This window comes from Berghia stephanieae, chromosome 2 (assembly GCF_034508935.2).
Source record: "Berghia stephanieae isolate SIO BIC M18660-M18661 chromosome 2, UCSD_Bste_1.3, whole genome shotgun sequence".
NCBI classification, from domain to species: domain Eukaryota; kingdom Metazoa; phylum Mollusca; class Gastropoda; order Nudibranchia; family Aeolidiidae; genus Berghia; species Berghia stephanieae.
Window position 1 is genome coordinate 64,307,212 of NC_088361.1, and position 20,000 is coordinate 64,327,211.

The 20,000-nt window shown below is 34.6% G+C and overlaps 1 protein-coding gene across 3 annotated transcripts in view; it reads right to left on the minus strand.

Annotated features, from left to right (window-relative positions):
• The window catches only part of LOC144965333 (synaptic vesicular amine transporter-like), an 80,101-nt gene extending 64,905 nt beyond the window's left edge, over positions 1-15,196 (minus strand). For 2 of the 3 annotated variants that reach the window (XM_078900572.1, XM_078900570.1), the window contains exons 1-5: positions 15,115-15,173; positions 14,340-14,555; positions 12,225-12,624; positions 9,826-9,884; positions 6,290-6,373 (exon numbers count right to left, since the gene is read on the minus strand). In XM_078900572.1, coding sequence (XP_078756698.1) covers positions 6,290-6,373; positions 9,826-9,884; positions 12,225-12,624; positions 14,340-14,508 — 712 coding nt within the window. In that variant the 5' untranslated portion in view covers positions 14,509-14,555; positions 15,115-15,173. Of the gene's footprint in view, positions 1-6,289; positions 6,374-9,825; positions 9,885-12,224; positions 12,625-14,339; positions 14,600-15,114 lie in introns of all 3 variants that reach the window. The other variant, XM_078900571.1, reaches the window with a different exon arrangement.
• Between the last annotated feature and the right edge of the window lie 4,804 nt (positions 15,197-20,000).

The window sequence follows — 20,000 nt, forward strand, 5'->3', positions numbered from 1 at the left end:
TTTTCTCAAATTTCTTCTCTATCAGTGATTACATCAACTAAGGTTGTTTTCTAAGTTTGCTTTTAAAGATTTGTAGATGGATATCACAGGAATCAAGGAAGAGAGGGAGACCCATGAAGACTTTGAGATAGACCCTGGAGCGGGACATGAAAGCCCAGAAGTGAACACGGGAAAAAACAAATGTCAAAGATGGCAACAACCGTGATGGTTGGCGATATAAAGCACCAAGAGGAGAAATAATTATAAGCCTATCTAAGTAGCCATTATGGGCATAAAATAGCGTGCAAATCTTCAGTAATAGCTAATGATGAGTTAATTGATGAATTTATTGCTTCAAATCTTTGCAGTCATAACATTTAAAATAAGACATTCACTTATACATTAAAAGAAACGTCTTTTATTTACAGACTCTTTATACTACTGGTGCTTTCATACAAGCGTAAGCGTATGGTTGATGATTTACAATCTGCATTTGTACTTCATATCGTTTGGTTTAGGTAAGGTGACATTGTTAGGATAGATAACCAGGTCGAAAAATATAACGATTAGGTAATAGCTATCAAGCGTTTGTTAATTACAATTAGCATTTCATGTCAATATAACAGATATTATAAAAGCTAATTTTAAGTTTGATAAGCTTGAAATAACATTAGAATAACCAATGATAATGCATGACCTTGATCGCAATTGAATTATCAGTCCTTTCAAAGATAAATGTAAATTGGGTTAGATCTTAAAATGACTGAAGAGTTTTCAAAGATAATAAAATGCATTTGTAAGGTATTGTTATTTTGACAGACGCAATGATAGTAAGCTTCCTATCTAAAGCCCAGAGTGATGAGATTAAAAGTATATGTGTTGCCCATCCTCTCGGTGCAATAGTCTGTTTTGTCCGCAATGCTGGTGGACAAATGCTGTGAAATAGTAAACTCATGCTGTATTCCTCCAAATTAATTATTGAAATCTCTGAGTAATCAAAGTACAGGTGTTTTTTCTCATCAATTCTCTCTCTCTCTCTCTCTCTCTCTCTCTCTCTCTCTCTCTCTCTCTCTCTCTCTCTCTCTCTCTGTGTGTGTGTGTGTGTATGTATGTGTATGCGCACATTAATATCAATATTTAATGAGAAAGGACCGACTGATATTGTTATCCCGTAATTACCCCAATGGAAGGGCACAGAACCATTTGCAGAATAATATTTAATATACAACAAAACGACAGGCGATTCGATAAAATAAACTAACCATTAATAACCCTTGAACAAATCTTAACTCGTGTGCGGAGATATAGATTTGATTAAATGTCTTGAATCTATAACGTTTATGCAACTTTGATTCAATATTGACTAATTAGGCAAGGACAGAAGGGTGGATTTCCTAAAGTTAGCGGAAGAAATAAAGGATTGAAAATATAAATAATTGGACGATGTAAGCAGAAGACCTTACACCGGACTAATATAATAATACATTGAGAGTTGAGATAAATTTACAATATATTTTGTATTTTTAATGTAAGATCTGATAACACATCGAAATAGGACTATAAATATTTTAAATGCAATTCGTAACATCTCTTCGTCTGAATGTATAATTTATTATGTCACGGGTGATTGTATGCTTTTTAATATATTTTATGGTAGTTCAAGGATATTATCAAGTGAACTGATAATAATAATAATAATAATAATAATAATAATAATAATAATAATAATAATAATAATAATAATAATATTAAGGGGCGGTTTGGGTCTTTTCTAAAAAAATGTAATTACCTATATTGGGCGGTTTTAGTCATTCTGTATCGTCATTATAGGTTAAAAAACATGGTGAAACATTTTTATTATCTGTGTTGATACCCATTTTGCGACCTAATGTGGGGGTCTGACATAAAAAGTATAACAATCTTGTGGCAAACGTTCCACAAGAACTAATGAAGGAATGACCTTCATATTCTTCCATCTGATCAATAGTGTACCATAGTGTGTCGCCATAGAGAGATTTTACGGCTTTACTTATGAAATTTTTATTAGAACATTACAAAGTTGAAAATCAAAATGTTATGACAAAATTGATGTTTAAAAATTCAGAATTAGGATTATAATTCAAAATTCACATATCTTATCAAAAAAAATCTCTCTATGGTGACACAATACATTATCTCTGTGATACCTGTGAAAATTTTCATACAATTTCATTGAATAGATTCTGAGAAACGTTTGACACAGTATCCCATACCCTTAGAAAAATGACATATTGAGAAAATAGCAAAATAGCTTCCCGTTTTTCACACTTTTCTTACTACCTGTACCATTTTCGATCGTGTTTTTCGTGCCTTTATAGTCTACTTTAAGAATTTGGACTTCAATTATATTATTTCTAAGATAATAAAATATCATTTTCCAGTCAAAATCAATTTTTCGAAGGATTTTCCTAATAATTAGACCCAAACCCCCCCCCCCCCCCCTTAATAATAATAATAATAATAATAATAATAATAATAATAATAATAATAATAATAATAATAATAATAATAATAATAATAATAATGATAATAATAATAATAATAATAATGATAATAATAATAATAATAATAATAATAATAAATAATAATAATAATAATAATAATAATAATAATAATAATAATAATAATAATAATAATAATAATAATAATAATAATAATAATAATAATAATAATAATAATAATAAAAGCCCGTCCCATACAATATACGAGGGCTCTTTCATAATTAACCGAAAAATGCCTGTAAAATCCGCGTTTTTTATGCTATCAACAAAATTCTTGCACGTGTTCATACCTTGACCCGTCCTTCATTTCTCTACGTAACAGCCAAGTCTGTCGACACACTTCTGCCAACGCCGCACCATGGAATAGATACCTCTCGGAAGAAATTTCCGTCAAGGTTTTGTAGCCATTTCCGCACATGGTCAACAAGCTCTTTATTGACATCAAAGCGCTTTCCTGCCAGCTCACGTTTCAGTGGCCCAAAGAGGTGATAATCAGATGGTGCGAGGTCTGGACTGTGAAGTGGGTGTGGCAAAATCTCCCATCCATATTTCTCTAGCCAACCTTGCGTCACTCGTGCTGTGTGGGGTGTAGCGTTGTCGTGTTGCAAAATGACCCCGTTGGTCAACTGCCCTGGGCGCTTTCTGCGAATGGCCTCCCTAAGCTTGTCAAGAGTTTGGCAGTACCTTGCAGCATTGATTGTTTCTCCAGGTTGTAAGGTTTCGAACAGAATAACACCACGACTGTCCCAGAAAACAGTTCCCATTATTTTCTTTGCTGACCGCATGACTTTGAATTTCTTCGCGACAGGTGAGGATGGATGTTTCCATGTCATCGAATCTTGCTTTGTTTCTGGGGTGCAATGGTGCAACCAAGTCTCATCACCGGTGACTATGCTGTCAAGAAAAGTCACATCATACCCTAGAAAGTCTCCGCCGGCGTTGGCAGTATGCCCGTGAACCCTGCGTGAGCTCTTGTTTCTTCTCAAAAGTTCCCTGCAGATGTCCAATCTTTGTTCTTTATGATTGTCTGTCAATTGCTTAGGAACCCATCTTGCGCTGACTTTTCTGTAGCCAAGTTCATCAAATACAATTCTATGGGCAGAAGTTTCCGAAATTTCAAGACTGCTTGCGATTTCATGAAGTTTCAACCTCCTGTCTTGACGAATAAGCTCATCAACTCGCTTCACATTGTCTTCTGACGTCGCAGTTATCGAACGCCCTCTCCCTTCCCTGTCTGTCAAGTCGGAATGGCCGGCTTCAAACAAATTACACCAGTGATAGACTTGTGTACGGCTTATAACATGCTCACCATATACACTCTGAAGTTCTTTATGAATTTCGGTAGGATTCAGACTTTTGGCGTTCAAAAAACGTATGACAGCTCTGATTTCCTCCTTTGACCAAGTTTCAAGGTGGGCCGCCATCTTTAAAATCGTCTAGAAATTCTTTGTGCAAAATGATGCACTTCATAATTTTTGGGAATATCCGTAAGGAAATAAGGAATATCATGTTGTTTACAGAATTAAAAAATCTCCACTGGTTGCTGAGCAATGGGCATTTTTCGGTTATTTCTGAAAGAGCCCTCGTAGCTCTAGGCGCACAATCTACATGACATGCAATATATATCATTAAAATATTTACTATATCATATTTTCAACGAAATTTGAAATATGAGAATGCGGAATTATTTTTTATAATGTTAATTAGAGTAACCATGTTTTATGAGGTGACACTACAAAAATGGTGTAATTAAACCTTTGGCATATCATGAAGATGACTTAAACATTCTTTTTCAACTTTAATCTGTTTTGTTTTTGTAATTAAATTCTCAATTGGTTCTTTCTATATTGCATCTAAATATAACAGAAAAGGATGACTTTTTAATTTTCTTTTCAAAACTGCTTCAAATAGATTCAGGAATGGAGATCTTTGGGGAGCTGCCAGCTAACAAGCTATTAATGTACAGAAAAGGGATGGATGAGCCACACACTTAGAAAGCCCGCCCGCAACATCACAAGACTCACATGGAATCTCCAAAGGGGAATAAGACCAGGGTAGCCAAGAAATAGTTGGCCACTGAGAACGATGGGGAAGCAAAGAAGGGTGCACAAGCATGGAATCAGGTGGAGAAGATAGCCCAAGGATGAGTCAAATGGTGAAGCATCGTTCATGGCCAATGGTGGTTAAAGGCCTAAGTCAAGTAAGTCAAGTTTAAGAATATCATTCACTTCTCACACAAAAAAGTAACTCGTGCAGTAATGCCAATTTTACCCCAAAAAAATCCTGACGTGAAACTGAGTCTCTGGTTTATAAAAGCAAGCGAAAAATGTATATATATATATATATATATATATATTATATATATATATATATATATATATATATATATATATATATATATATTGAAAGGTTATTATTATATTATTATGGTTATCTTCTATACGCGTGTGTATGTGTGTGTGTGTGTGTGTGTGTGCTTTGCATGTCACGGTTAAAGATATATGTTTGTACACCACATGAGTACATCTAAGTTGAAATACTATCTTTACCACGTGTATCATTATTGTAATATTTAATCAAAAGATTTATGGCATAACTAATTAATATTAAGAGCATTCAAGGGATCTTATCCTATTTTGCCCTATACCACATGTTATGTTATGTTAAGGTCTTTCAAATAAGTAATACAATCAAAATTGTTTGAGGTGTATAATAAAGGATTGCTTATACTCCTGCGTTTCGGAATGACCACGTTGTTCCCATCGCGCACTCGCAAGCTTTAGATTTACAACTCGTCCAGAAATTCCAAATTGGAAGTATGTAAGAATTCGATGTTCCTCAGCTAAGCTTTAGATAAGATAAGATAAACATTGTTTTGTCAATGTAAACTGCTTGACAAAACTTTTCATATTCTTGGCTGGCATTTAAAAAAAAAGAGAAATAACTGCTAACAGGATTCTAACGTGAGCCGCATTATAGTAATCTTTACCGCGTAAGGGTAAAAGGCCACATAAAATTCTGTTTGTACAACGTAAAGAAAAATGTCTTCGGTCAGGAACTTTAATTGGAAACAAACTGATTTGCAACGAGTAGACAATTGACTGGCAGAGTATGGGATGGGACTATCGGAAGTCTCCATACCAATACTGCGTCACACATACAAAATATATCTCCTTTCATTTTGACCAATAATCTACGAAGATTACTCCCGATTGATAAAATACGAAGTCTCAAACCCAAGACTTTTAGAACTGCTCTGCGTTTTTTTTTCTTTTTATAATAATTGGAAACCATTTTAATCAATTATTGATAATCGAAGCTCGTAAAAGGTTTCTACTCAAATTAATGTTTTGCCAATGCTAGACAGAGTATCTAATACTACGAATGAGGTCCAATTGATAATATTAGGTATGCGGTTTACTAAACTGCTCACTAGTTTAATTAAGCAAATAGATTTATACAACAATTTCTTAAAGATGGATATCAACATTTCATAGCGATTTGAATAACTTAACCACGTTTGAGGTTCGAGTTTACTCTAATCTTATATCAAATGTAAATCCCATAAGGATTTTGATTAAAACCACAAAAATATTAGAAGAAACCAATTGTGATTTGAAAGACAACAAACAATTCGGTTTCGTCAGTTTTCAAATCTTATTATATCTAAGGTTTTTGATTAAAACCACAAATCAATATGTGCAATTGATTTTGATTAGAAAATAAAAATGTTGTTTCTTTGGAAAAGTGAAGGTCAATTTAAACTTTACCTGCTATCGCCGTAGCAGCTGTTCCAAATCCGTGGATCGACCTTGCAGCAAACAGCGGCATGTAACTCTGAGCTAAAGAAAACACTGATGAAATGAAGAAAAATGAATTGATGATATATGTGACGAATCGTCTCAAATCTGTATTATGTGGTGGTAAACACTAAGCTTAAAATTGAGCTTTTACGTGTAACTAATAAAATTTGAGTTAAATTAAATAAAAGTGATACTAAGCCGCTAGAAGCTGTGGACTACAAAAAGTGATGAACAAAAATCAATATAACACATTTGAAAATGAACAAAATACCAAACACGGAACGTTTTTGGGCTCAAAACCCTTCTTCAGCCAATAACAAAAACAGCTAAAATGTTGATAATTCATCTAAAATCATGACAAACCGGGCGCAGAAAAGAATCTCACACGCCTTGTTGGCAAGAACGATCACTAATATTAGGAGATCGTTCTTCCTACAAGTCGTGCCAGTTTAGCCAAATACTTTTCTGCCGTCTGTCTGGATTTTAAGTGAGGTGTAGAAAATCAGGACTAGAGAGAGAGAGAGAGAGAGAGAGAGAGAGAGAGAGAGAGAGAGAGAGAGAGAGAGAGAGAGAGAGAGAGAGGGCGTTCTACTTTTGACCTTTGTTGTCATATTTTTGTAGTATTGTCCCTTGGTTTATTCGTCCAATATAAAAAGAAGAATAAACATGGCGCTTGTCGGTTGATTTTGAAAGAAGGGCTTTTACCTTTGTATTTTGTTTTTCACATTCCATGAAGGCAATTGCTACATATCGAAAGTGGTTCCAGAAACCAGGAAAAGAGACCTTTAGATGTGATGATTTAGTTTCGTGTCCGTGTTCGGCTTTGATTTTGAGATGGACTTTACTTTGTTATTCGTTCGCATCGAAAAGACCGGGAAGGCAGTGAGCCAAGATTTTTGTAACAATTATTTTGTGATTTCGTATTTTTTATTCAATTTGAAATCAGTCCAGTTTCTTTAGATCAATAAAACTTGGGTGATGTTAAGTAAATAAGGACACGGTGCAAAATATACCAAACAAGACGTGTTACGGAGTTGAAATTGTTGTCTGAGAAACTTGAACTTATGGAATTTGAATATGAAATCGAGGTGACCAGACTTGTGTATTTAATTGCTGGATTTAAGGAAAAAATAACAAAATATGACTCAAGTCAATCAGCTTACAAACTACATTAGAGGAGGATGAAAATGAAAACGAGAACAAAAATTGAAATTCAATTAAGGGCTGAGCATTGTCTTGAAAAATTGAATAAATCGCGAGATGGGAAAGATTCTGAGATTAGTGGGGGGGGGGGGGGGGGGGGGGGAGATACTAAGACATAAACGTTGATACCAACTTACCAAAGCTTAACTTATGAAATTTTTAGGTGTCTATTCGGAATGGCAGAATTTTGAAAACAATTTTGTTACAACTATCGATGTGAGGACAGACCTGTCTGACATTAATAAATTTTCATATTTGCAGACATCAATTAAAGACGATGCTATGGCCTGTTTGCAAGGACTTTCACTTACAGTGGCAAACTATGAACATGCAAACGAATTATTAGTAAACAGGTTTGGGAGAAAAGAAAAAACAATCAATTCACATATTCAAAAGCTGCTCTCACAAAAACAGCAAGGATTTGTGGCCATTTAAGATGAAATATAAGTTCCCGATCATTCGTTAGCAGCCTTGAAGATGACTCCAACTATGGTTCCCTTAATACTGCATCAGTTATCACCAGGATAACGTTTGCAATGGACTAGATGCAGTAATGGAAAAGAAGGAGACCTTGACTTTCTCTTAAAGTTAATCTACGATGAGATTCAGCATGGAGAAAAATCGCTGACATAATATGATTCGGCTTCTGCAAAAAAGGAAATCTTAGATTTATAAAGAGGATCTTACATTTTCATGTGTTCAATGAAATTGTTTTCTTATACTCGTATTAGTCAATTTTCATTCTATAGGAGTGTTGATTTTTTTTTCTTTGCAGATGCGATTGCATCAATGTCATAGCATTGATCAGTTTTATACTATATCGTTATAGACAATTATTTTTGGCTTACTAACTTTAATTCCAATTCACTGGAATCCTCATTTTCATTAATTTATACTAATTGAATATAATGTTTGAAGTTTCTTTAATATTTTCATGTAGGTGCCACATCGGTTCGTCTTCATATTCTACATATTATCTAGTCTCTCTTGTACGTGAAATTATGCCAGATTGTTTGTGCAACCTTGTGTCTCTGAGAACTTACTTTAATCATATCCTGTCCTTGAGAAAGATCGGTTTGTATTTCATTGTGTTACCTTCAAATTGTTTTGTGAAGATTTGGGAATAGTAAATGAAAGCAGAAGTGGTTGGTTTTCCTGCTTTTCCAACTTTGTCGCAATGCAAATAAATATGGGATAGAGCGATTGTGAAAAGGATAGAAAGGAATGTAATGGTTACTTAACCTTAACTACGATGGACGTATATCGTTCGCCAGTACTGTTTATTGATGCAACGAACGGATGTTATTTTCTTTCTAGAGCTGTTAAATGTAACTGATGATCCCAAATTATTGTCATGAAGATATTCTTGTTTATATGTGAAATGCTTACAACTTACACTGTGCCTACACTTCTGCTATTTATATTTTATCATGTATTTTAATTATCACCCCGCCTCTCCTCTCTATTTTTTTTTAGTACTATGGGCTTTGTAATGATTGTGGACACGGTTTCTTCCAGGGGAGTATGTAGAAAATCATGACTAGAGAGAGAGAGAGAGAGAGAGAGAGAGAGAGAGAGAGAGAGAGAGAGAGAGACTTCGCTCTACTTTTGACCTGCTGTCATATTTTTGTAATTATCACCTAGGTTTATTCGTCCAAAATAGAGCTTTTCCCTTTGTATTTTGTAATTCACATTACCTTTTAACTACGTAGGCAATTGCTACATATCAAACATGATGTATTTTTGTGGGGGTTTTGTTGCTGTTGTTTTTTTATTGGCTGAAGAACAGTTTTGATTCCGAAACCTTACATGTTTGGTATTTTGTTAATTTTTGAAGTTGTCATAATCCTTTTTGATCAGTATTTTTCACAGTTAAAGTGTCTGCCTATTTTTGAGAGTGAATATTTTTCGTAATTCTGAAAAATGAAAAGAATTGAGAAATTCTCGTCATTTTAACTTTCTACATTTTTTTCTTCCAATACTCATTCTGGTACTATAGGTATATATGTGACCTTCCGTCTCAGACGGAATTATGTCGGGATCAATAAAACCCTGAAAATGAATTTAGAATTAAAATGATAGGAACTACGAGCACTGGCTCTTTTGAAATTTAAGAAATTATATATACAGAAAAGGTGGGGGGGGGGGGGGGGGTGTCACGTTGTGACGGAGTAGAGTACTTAATGTGTAACAATAATCGGGGATTATGGGTTCATATCTAAAAATCACAGGCTAATGACCAAATTTATTTAGACGAATGTCTTATTAAAAAGAACAAAATAAAATTTATTGCCACTTACTAATTGAGGATATTGCAAGTAAAGTCGTCCCAGAAAGCAGAATAAACTGATAACCTAATCTGATTGAAAATATACAAAGCTAAAGATGAATGGTGAGAACAATCCATTAGAATAGGTAATAATGGTAAGTAATTATGATCATAAATGTCATGACAATGACGACGACGAAAAATAATGATGATGATGATGATGATAATCATGATGATGATGATGATAATAGTAATCATGATAATGATAATAATAATAATAATGATGATGATGATGATGATGATGATGATGGTGATGATGATGATGATGATGATGATGATGATGATGATGATGATGATGATGATGATGATGATGATGATGATAATAATATCATATGATCATAAATGTCATGACAATGACGATGACGAAAAATAATGATGATGATAATCATGATGATGATGATGATGATAATAGTAATAATGCTAATAATAATAATAATAATAATAATAATAATAATAATAATAATAATAATAATAATAATAATAATATAATGATGATGATGATGGTCATCATCATCATTATCATTATTATTGTTATTATCATCATCATCATCATCATCATCATCATCATCATCATCATCATCATCATCATCATCATCATCATCTTCATCATCATCATTATTATTATCATCATCATCACCATCATTATTGGTATAATATTAATCATTTTTCTTATGATTGTTATTGTTATTATTATTATCATCATCATCTATCTGTACGAACTCCTTACTTGTCATATCATATCAGTGAAATCACTGATTTGGTAACACTTGTGACATATATTATCTTTAATCCAAATAAAAACTACCTGAAGTTGACATTTAAACCGTTGTATTAACCTTGAGCATTAAAAGCTGAATTGATACTTTTCATCTATAGGCTATTCGAATTCTTATGATAGATGGCGAATGCATTGTGTTATGATCTCTTGGATTCACCTTCTGTGATATCTCTTTTTATTAGAAAAAGGTTTCATCATAAAAATATAAAAGAAGCCTGCTGAGGGTTTCCTTCTCAAACCATTACATGTATTCGGAAATTATTATTATTATTATTATTATTATTATTATTATTATTATTATTATTATTATTATTATTATTATCATCATCATCATCATCATCATCATCATCATCATCATCATCATCATCATCATCATCATCATCATCATCGTCATCATCATCATCATCATCATCATCATCATTATTATTATTATTATTATTATTATTATTATTATTATTATTATTATTATTATTATTATTATTATTATTATCATTATTATTATTATTTTATTATAATGAATATTACCGATTTATCATCATCACCATCATCATTATAATTTTAATGAAGTGTTCACACACACACACACACACACACACACACACACACAGAGAGAGAGAGAGAGAGAGAGAGAGAGAGAGAGAGAGAGAGAGAGTGACGCATGAATATAATATGTATAGAGCAGTAAAGTTAGGTGCCCCAAACGTAAACAATAACAAGTTGCTAGTGATTTCCGTTAGGGACCGGAATAATTTACGCACAATATAGGTCTCCCAATTTTGTAGTTTGAGTTGTAGGCAATACACTTTCAGTATTGAAAATATGTTTACATAAAATCTAACAGTTGCAGAAATAATAATATAAGGCTAAATTATTATGAAAATCAGGCTCCGAATAATTCTCGTTTTGTTCACACCAGCGCAATAATTTGCTCTGGTCTAAAAATAGATAGACTGTAACTTTTGATAAATTTTAGAAAATTTTACCTTTTGTTCCATAAAATATCCATATCTAGACATTATTTGATGCATGATCGAGTATTTATGAATATGTGTTTCTTTTGCCACCTAACAGCCAAATTTTAAAGGTTATTTTTTTCTATTATTTACATTGGAACGTGAGCTGTCAAGACAGGAACATGTGGTTTGCCATGTGCTTCTCGACCTTTGTTTACGTTTGGGGCACCTAACTTTACTGCTCTATAGATATTAAAATGATAAATCAGTAATCGAATAATAATGTCCGATGTTCTAAGCTCTTTAAGGTACACCTAATTTATATTATTGGAGGATGCAAAATTGTCACTCAAAGAACAGTATTGAACGACAGGAAGAGAGAGAGAGAGAGAGAGAGAGAGAGAGAGAGAGAGAGAGAGAAAGAGAGAGAGAGAGAGAGAGAGAGAGAGAGAGAGAGAGAGGTAGAATTTTAATGTCACTAGGGTTACCTCCGACGTTTACGCCCGTCTCCGATGGGATGGAGAAATAGCATGCGTAATTTAGGTTTTCGCAAAGTCTTAGCGCAAGGCTGCCTCGGCAGATATAGTTTGAACCTGTAGACTGCGTCTAAAGGTGACCAGGACACAACAAACATCATACCTTTTACACAGCCGTCCTACAAAAGGATTGACAAACAGTTGGACTAAGGCCTTCGAAGACAGCAACCATCCTACCCTTGAGTTCTCATTGAAAGCAAGCGTTGACAGAACGCTGTAGGATGATCTACGGCTGTCTTTCAGGGAGGTGGACACGTTGTTCTTGTAGCGGCGGTAACCATCGTACAATGGTTGCTTTTCATGCCTGATGATGCTTCCATAAGAGTTAAGCTGATTGATCCATATCAATTTTGAGTTGGGTTTTGCGATTGGTGGTCTCAGAATTGTTGAATTAGTTGGTTGGTTGATGTCTAACAGGATGCCACCATTAATCTGACTCATTTTTTGGCTATGATTCATCTCTGCCATATCTTGGCTAAGCAGTAACGATGGAATGATAGGAACTGTGAATAAAAATTGAAAGAGATCCATTGATTTCAAAACTTTATATTTTTGTTAAACACTATCATATTTCAGTTGATTAAAACAGGTAAGTAATAGGGCTCTAGAACACCATATGCATAAATGGACTTGATATTGATTTCTATTGCTTAAAACCGACATAGTCTGGGATAAATTTTCCTCTTTTCCATTCATACACGAGATAAAGAGACAAAGGTCCAGACCTGTCCACCGGCAGCATAGTAGACGCAGAATACATGTTATAGTTTTTGGTGACTTTCTTTGTTAATTAGACTGAAGCTTTCATTCCATTTGACTATTGTTGTTTACTTTTTGGTGACGTAAGCTGGCAGCGGCTTAAAGACGGTAACAAATGTGGACTGACTTAACCAGTAGATTTTTGACCAATCAAAACATGGAATTTGGGACACACCTTCACACGTGCTAAGACAAACAGAGTTGGGTGTTTATAAACAATAACGTGAATGAAATCGACCTATCTCTGATCATTATTATTGTTTTTATACTCCAAATTGTATTCATTAGTCTGATGTCATGTCGCTCAGCAACGGTGAGAGGCGTGGTTCTAAACGAAGAAAATCGGTACTTTTTATTCTTCATGCTGGCTAGAACTTTTCATAAGTCATGTGATCAGAATGTATAAAAGTCAAAACATGATCATTATATATAATGTTTTTCTCCTCTGGATACACTTTTATGCTCGTCGGAGAAATATTTCATAAGGGCGTCCGCCATTGTTCCGATAGTTTAGAGACAGTTACTAAGTTACTCTGCGTCATTACGAGGGAATTGACGTTACGACTGTATTAGAACCAGTGAACTGATGGACATGGAATTATGGAGTGACCATCAGCAGATGCTATGCCTGTTCAGTTCTATCTAATAAATAAGCGTCAGGTCTAATTTCAAAACATTTGGGTAACCAGAAAAATATATTCCATCGTAATGTTGATCCCTCACGGCCCTTTTATTCATATGCTCTACAAAAAACCGTCAAGAGTTTACATTGCCAAACCATAAAAAAATAAATCTCAGTGGAATTTTACAGCATAAATCATATGAACTCATTCTCGATCTTAATAAAAAATTAAAAATCGTAAAATATCAAATTTAAATTTAAACCGAATGTAACTACCAGGGAGTAAGTACCTACTTGTTCGAGTTACCAAGGCTCGATAAAAATTTAGTCGTCATCTTAAGTATAAGCTTGGTTATTTTTTTCAACAAATTAGTGCTTATAAACCTCTCTAATGACTATTTCTATTATTGCTTTTATTATTATGACAATAATGATGATCATCATCTACATAATAATCAATGTTACAATTACTATTATTATTATTATTACTATTATCATCATCATCATCATCATCATCATCATCATCATCATCATCATCATGGACATTTCACATATCAATATTAGTGGTACGACACTCGATTTCTGCACTGCATGTTCTTGGTTCAAATGCCGCTGTGGTCCCTGGAAAAGTCTCTTTACTCACATTATCTCACCATACTCAGGTGTTGAATAAGCGCCTAACCGGTAATAGTGCTATCTAGTCAAAATAATTATAAATTAAATGTTTCTTGGAACCTTTTGTAAAGCATTTTGAGCACAGGTAATAGATATTGTGCAGTTGAAAACTTACCTATTTTCATTTTAAAAGATCTATAAATTCATTTGAAATCAACTTACCGATAGAAGTAAGCAAAATGTTGTCAAGCATGTTGGTAAAGAACACAATGAATAAAGCACATTGGCAGGAATACTTTGCTTTATTTCTTAAAACACTCACTTTACCCCTCATTTCTGTTGCCCAGTCTTTTAGATACATTATATAATACTTTGTCATTTCCATTGTCATAAAGGTAAGTCTTTGACTTTGGATTTGATATTCAAATAATGAGAGAGCTAGAACAATGTAATTTTTTAAAGAGTAAAACGGAACTGTTAATCTGCTAGGGCCAGCCAAGGACAGAAAATGAATATGAAAGCTTTTTAAAAAAATAACAAAATACTAAACACAGGACGTGTCGGGCTCGAAATCCTTCTTCAGCCAATAACAAAAACAGTTAAAACGTTACTACATCACGTTAAATCAATATAGGGGATTCGGATTTAACGAATTGTTTTAAAGTCTTGACTACTTTTGTTATTTGCTGAAGAAGTGCATTGAGCCCGAAACGTTCCTTGTTTAGTATTTTGTTCTTTTATGAAGCTGCTATATATTCATTTTTGTAAATTACTGAGTAGATCAACAGCGATTCAGATTGGCAAATGTCTCTGATTAAAATAGCTTCCGACGGATAAACAAAGTAGCTTATGTAGAATCTTAACTTTCTTCAGGAAATTATTCACGTTTTTTTAACGGATCACGAAATCAGTCGCTTGCCAGACAACAGTAATTGCAAATGAACAACAGTCGAGGAATTTTCCAATTCTACAATGACATTATAAAACAATAACAAACTCTGTTAATGAAGAATTTGTCTCGAGATTAACCAGTTTGGGAGCATCCAAGAAAGATGCAACCTGAAGTCAAAGCAGTCGAGACGTCGGCTTTTCACCGCAAAACCACACCCACTTTGGTGAAGATGAGAGTGGGTGAGAATTTAGGAAATGTAGCCTTTGTCCATGTAAATGCAAATCTATATTAAAGGCAAAAGTTAACCTAGCAAACATAATTTCTTGGAATTTTGTAAAATGAAACATTTATAATGAATAGATCAAATTTGACGTCACTCGGGTCTTTGTTATTATTTTTTGCCATCCGCGTTTATGAGTAATTCTCATTAAACTATATTATCCGGACTATAAAAATTCACGGTTACACAGAGTTTTGTCTGCTGGTCCGTTATACTTCCGGATGGCAATGTTGTGAACTTATTAGACAAGCGCATACTATCTATTCGTCATAATTTTGTTAGGCTACTATGGTGCGCCATGGTGTCATTAACGAAATGAGGTGTGGTGTCAACGTTTTGAATTTCACTAGTGAAACTTCCAATTAATTCTCAGTAATTTCATGAAATGTAATCAATATCTTTTGAAAATTGGCTTTTCACTTTTCATTTAAAAGCAGCTTATATTTACCATATTTATTCGTGTTTAATATCATGTATTTTAGTTTTGCGCTTTCGAAATTTTGTTGAAAATCTTTAAGTCAGAGAAATGCATAAGTTGTAGAGTTCTTTGAAGATTTAAAATGGAGAAACGCTAGCATTACTGATTAGACTATAATATATATATATATATATATATATATATATATATATATATAATATTCTCAGTGTGAAAAGCTTTATAGCATTCATAACTTAGAAATAGTCGTGTGACTATTTGCATTATGGCGATATATGCGTTTTGGAAGTTTGCATTCTGGCGAATGCGATATTACTACTTCTATGCAATGAGCAACACTTGTATCCTCAATTTCTTTCGTAGAGAAAAGACTGAAGAAAACTGAAGATTTCGGGTCGCCAATATCTGCCTCACACACGGCATACATTGATGTGGATATCGTTATTATCATCTATCTCGTATAATAGAAAACTCGTTATTTGGGAATGAGAATAGAAACACGATACAGGATGAGCAAATTTGGATCCATCACATTAACAACGCAGCTTCAAACAACCATGACAATGAAGTGAAATCTTGTCAGACAATACAAGTCGGCTTCTATTGATCTGTATGTCAAAAGGAGATTGTTTAAATTAGCTTCGTGGCTCTGTTCTGACGTCCAGTTAGCACGCCTGGATGATTCATTATGATCATGGACAATGCCTGGGAAAAATTCGATTAGGGGTTTTCCGGTGGGTGTGATAGATTCTGATGTAAGGTGGTGGGCAAGATGATAGTGTGGGTTTTTTAGGGTTTTTATTCTTGGACATTGTCTTTTTCGAGAATCCTTTGCCACCGAAGCTAGGGGGAGTCAAAATGATGATGATGATGATGATGATGATGATGATGATGATGATGATGATGATGATAATGAAAAGACGAAGAGGAGGAAGAAGGAGGAGGAGGAGGAGGCGAATATAAAGAAGAAGTAGTGGAGAGGGGGGATGATGAGAAGAAAGAAGAAAAAGAACTAAAGAAAGTATTAGTAGTAGTAATAGTAGTAGTAGTAGTAGTAGTAGTAGTAGTAGTAGTAGTAGTAGTAGTAGTAGTAGTAGTAATAGTAGTAGTAGTAGTAGTAGTAGTTGTAGTAGTAGCAGTAGTAGTAGAAGTAGCAGTAGTAGTCTTAGTAGCAGCAGCAGTAGCAGTAGCAGCACCAGCAGTAGCAGCAGTAGTAGTAGTAGTAGTAGTAGTAGTAGTAGTAGTAGTAGTAGTAGTAGTGGTGGTGGTGGTGGTGGTGGTGGTATTAGTAGTAGTAGTAGTAGTAGTAGTAGTAGTAGTAGTAGTAGCAGTAGCATAGTAGTAGTAGTAGTAGTAGTAGTAGTAGTAGTAGTAGTAGTAGTAGTAGTAGTAGCAGTAGTAGTAGTAGCAGTAGCATAGTAGTAGAAGTAGTAGTAGTAGTAGTAATAGTAGTAGTAATAGCAGTAAGATAGTAGTAGTAAGTAGTAGTAGTAGTTAGTAGTAGTAGTAGTAGTAGTAGTAGTAGTAGTAGTAGTAGTAGTATATAGTAGTAGTAAGTAGTAGTAGTAGTAGTAGTAGTAGTAGTAGTAGTAGTAGTAGTAGTAGTAGTAGTAGTAGTAGTAGTATAGAGTAGTAGTAGTAGTAGTAGAAGTAGCAGTAGTAGTATTAGTAGTAGTAGTAGTAGTAGTAGTAGTAGTAGTAGTAGTAGTAGTAGTAGTAGTAGTAGTGATGGTGCTGGTGGTAGTTGTAGTTGCATTATAATACATTTAGGAATTAAGAAATCAAATATAGAACAATCGAGCTTCTGCATCGCTTCAAACAAAGAATGGATAAACTGAAATAGGTAAATGCTTAATAGCGACAAAACAGAAACCATGCTCATTGAAACACCAACTTTCTGGAAGAAGGTTGAACACATCACCGAAATTGAAATAGATGGTCCCATCATACATTCGCCAAAAGGGCAAAAAATCTTTGAGCATATTTAACAGCTCCCTAAAAATGCGCAACATGAGCAATACTCTTCGAATTACGTAAGTATATATGCACATCAAGAACTCATAGAGAGTGAGAAACGTCATGCTAATCAACATCATGAAAATATTCGTCAATGCGCTTATAGTGTCCAAATTAGATTACTGAAGCTCCTCATTTTTCGACACTGTCCAAGCCCTTAACTCAAAATTCAAGTTGCCCAAAAGATGCCGCTCGCTTGATTTTCAGTTTTCAAAAAGGCAAGTGGTCCATCCAATCTACTGTTCATATTGCATTGGTTGCTGTGGGGAAAGCGGATGATCTACAAGATTTCTACCATCACCTATCAATTATTCTATCCCGTAGTACTTCGAGGAGTTCATAGTCTCATATTAAACCAACCACCCGGGGCTCAGATCTGCAGGCACCACAACACTCCTACTTGTCCCTCGAACTCGCCTGAAATCAGTAGGAGATCGATCTTTTAAACAAGGTCCAACAACATTTACAGCGGAGCTAAGAGCGACGACACACTATTAACGATGCAAAGAGACACTAAAAACATTTCTTTTCACTCTATAATAGGATTCAATAGTCTGATGTCACGTCCGCCCAGCAACGAGCAGCTTGGTTCTAAACAAAGAAAATTGGTACTTTTTATTCTTCATACTGGCTAGAACTTTTTCACATGTCATTTGATAAGAATGTACAAAAGTCAAAACACGATCAGATTTATAATGTTTTTCTCCTCTTGATACACTTTTATTCTCGTCGGAGAAGTATTTCATAAGGGCGTCCGCCATTGTTCCGATAGTTTAGAACCAGTTACTAAGTTACTATCCGTCATTGCGAGAGAAGTGACGACATGACTGTTGAAGCCAATTGTGTATGTTAGCGACAAGAGACTGTTGTCTGTAGATGCAGCCATTAGCAATGTCAAGAACGGGAAAGCAGCAGGGATAGCCGCATTATAATATCCGATATGGTGACGCATCTGGGTCCCGGAGGCTGGCTGGTGGAAGCAATGACCGACGTCCTTGCAAAAGAGAAGCTTTTACAAGTTAAGAAGTCAGGCAAACCCGCGAAAGAGGCGAACAGAAGACCGATATCACGTCTGAGCTTCCTGTACTAGTAGTAGTAGTAGTAGTAGTAGTAGTAGTAGTAGTAGTAGTAGTAGGAGTAGTAGTAGTAGTAGTAGTAGTAGTCGTCGTAATTGTGCACTTTTGTTAAGCTTATCCCGCTATATTAAGCAGACTCTGGGCGCGTAACAATGACTTGTAAATTTATCATAAATTTTATTACATCCATGCACAGTAGGAGTGCACTCACAAACACTTACACACAAACACGCGCGCACGCACGCGCTCGCACACACACACACACACACACACACATACACACATACAAACACACACACACATACACACACAACACACAGATAAATAAATACCAAATTCATTTATCATTCATTGAAATTAGTAGCTGTTCACTGAAACATGACCGAAAAAGATGAGTTTTCAGTTTCTTTTGGAATGTTTCCAGGGATGTTGCTGGTCCTATTATTTCTAAAGACAATTCATTCCAAATTTTAGCGCCCGACCAAGCAAAGCTTTTCTCCCCGGCTTTAAGTCTAGTTTTAGGGATCATTAAAGTTTTTGAATCGTAAGAGGAACGAAGACTTTGCGGTTCCTATATCTCAATGAGCTCTATCAGATAAGAAGGGGCGCAGTTATCTAGACATTTAAAAATTAATGTTGCTTCTTTATATCCTTTACGTTTCTCACAGGTAAGCAGTGTAGGTCCACCATGACAGGTGCGGCTTCATCTTGGTGCTTCTTTTTCCACTACCAAGCGTGCTGCATTGTTTTGAATTGCTTGGGGAGAACGAATATTTATACTTGATGTTCCATAGAGTAAAGAGTTAAAATAATCTAATTTTGAAAAAAACCTAAGGGAGATATCACTTTTTCACATGGGACTTTTGTTATAAATTATCGTATAGAAATCAAATTTTTCATATCTACAAATAATTTCTTCTTTAATTGAGATACGTGTTCATTCATCGAAAGGCCCGAATCACAGATGACCCCATTATTTGAAACTTTATTGACAAAAGGCATTTTAATGTCGTTTACTTCCCAAAAATGTTTGATCAATTTGATTATATTTATTCTTGTTCCCAATTATCAACACCTCGGTTATGTCCGCATTCAATTGTAATTATTCTCCCCCTTCCATTCGTTCACTTCGTCAATGCAGTTTTCACTGTTCAATTTTCCTATCAAATAGTGTAGTAGTAGT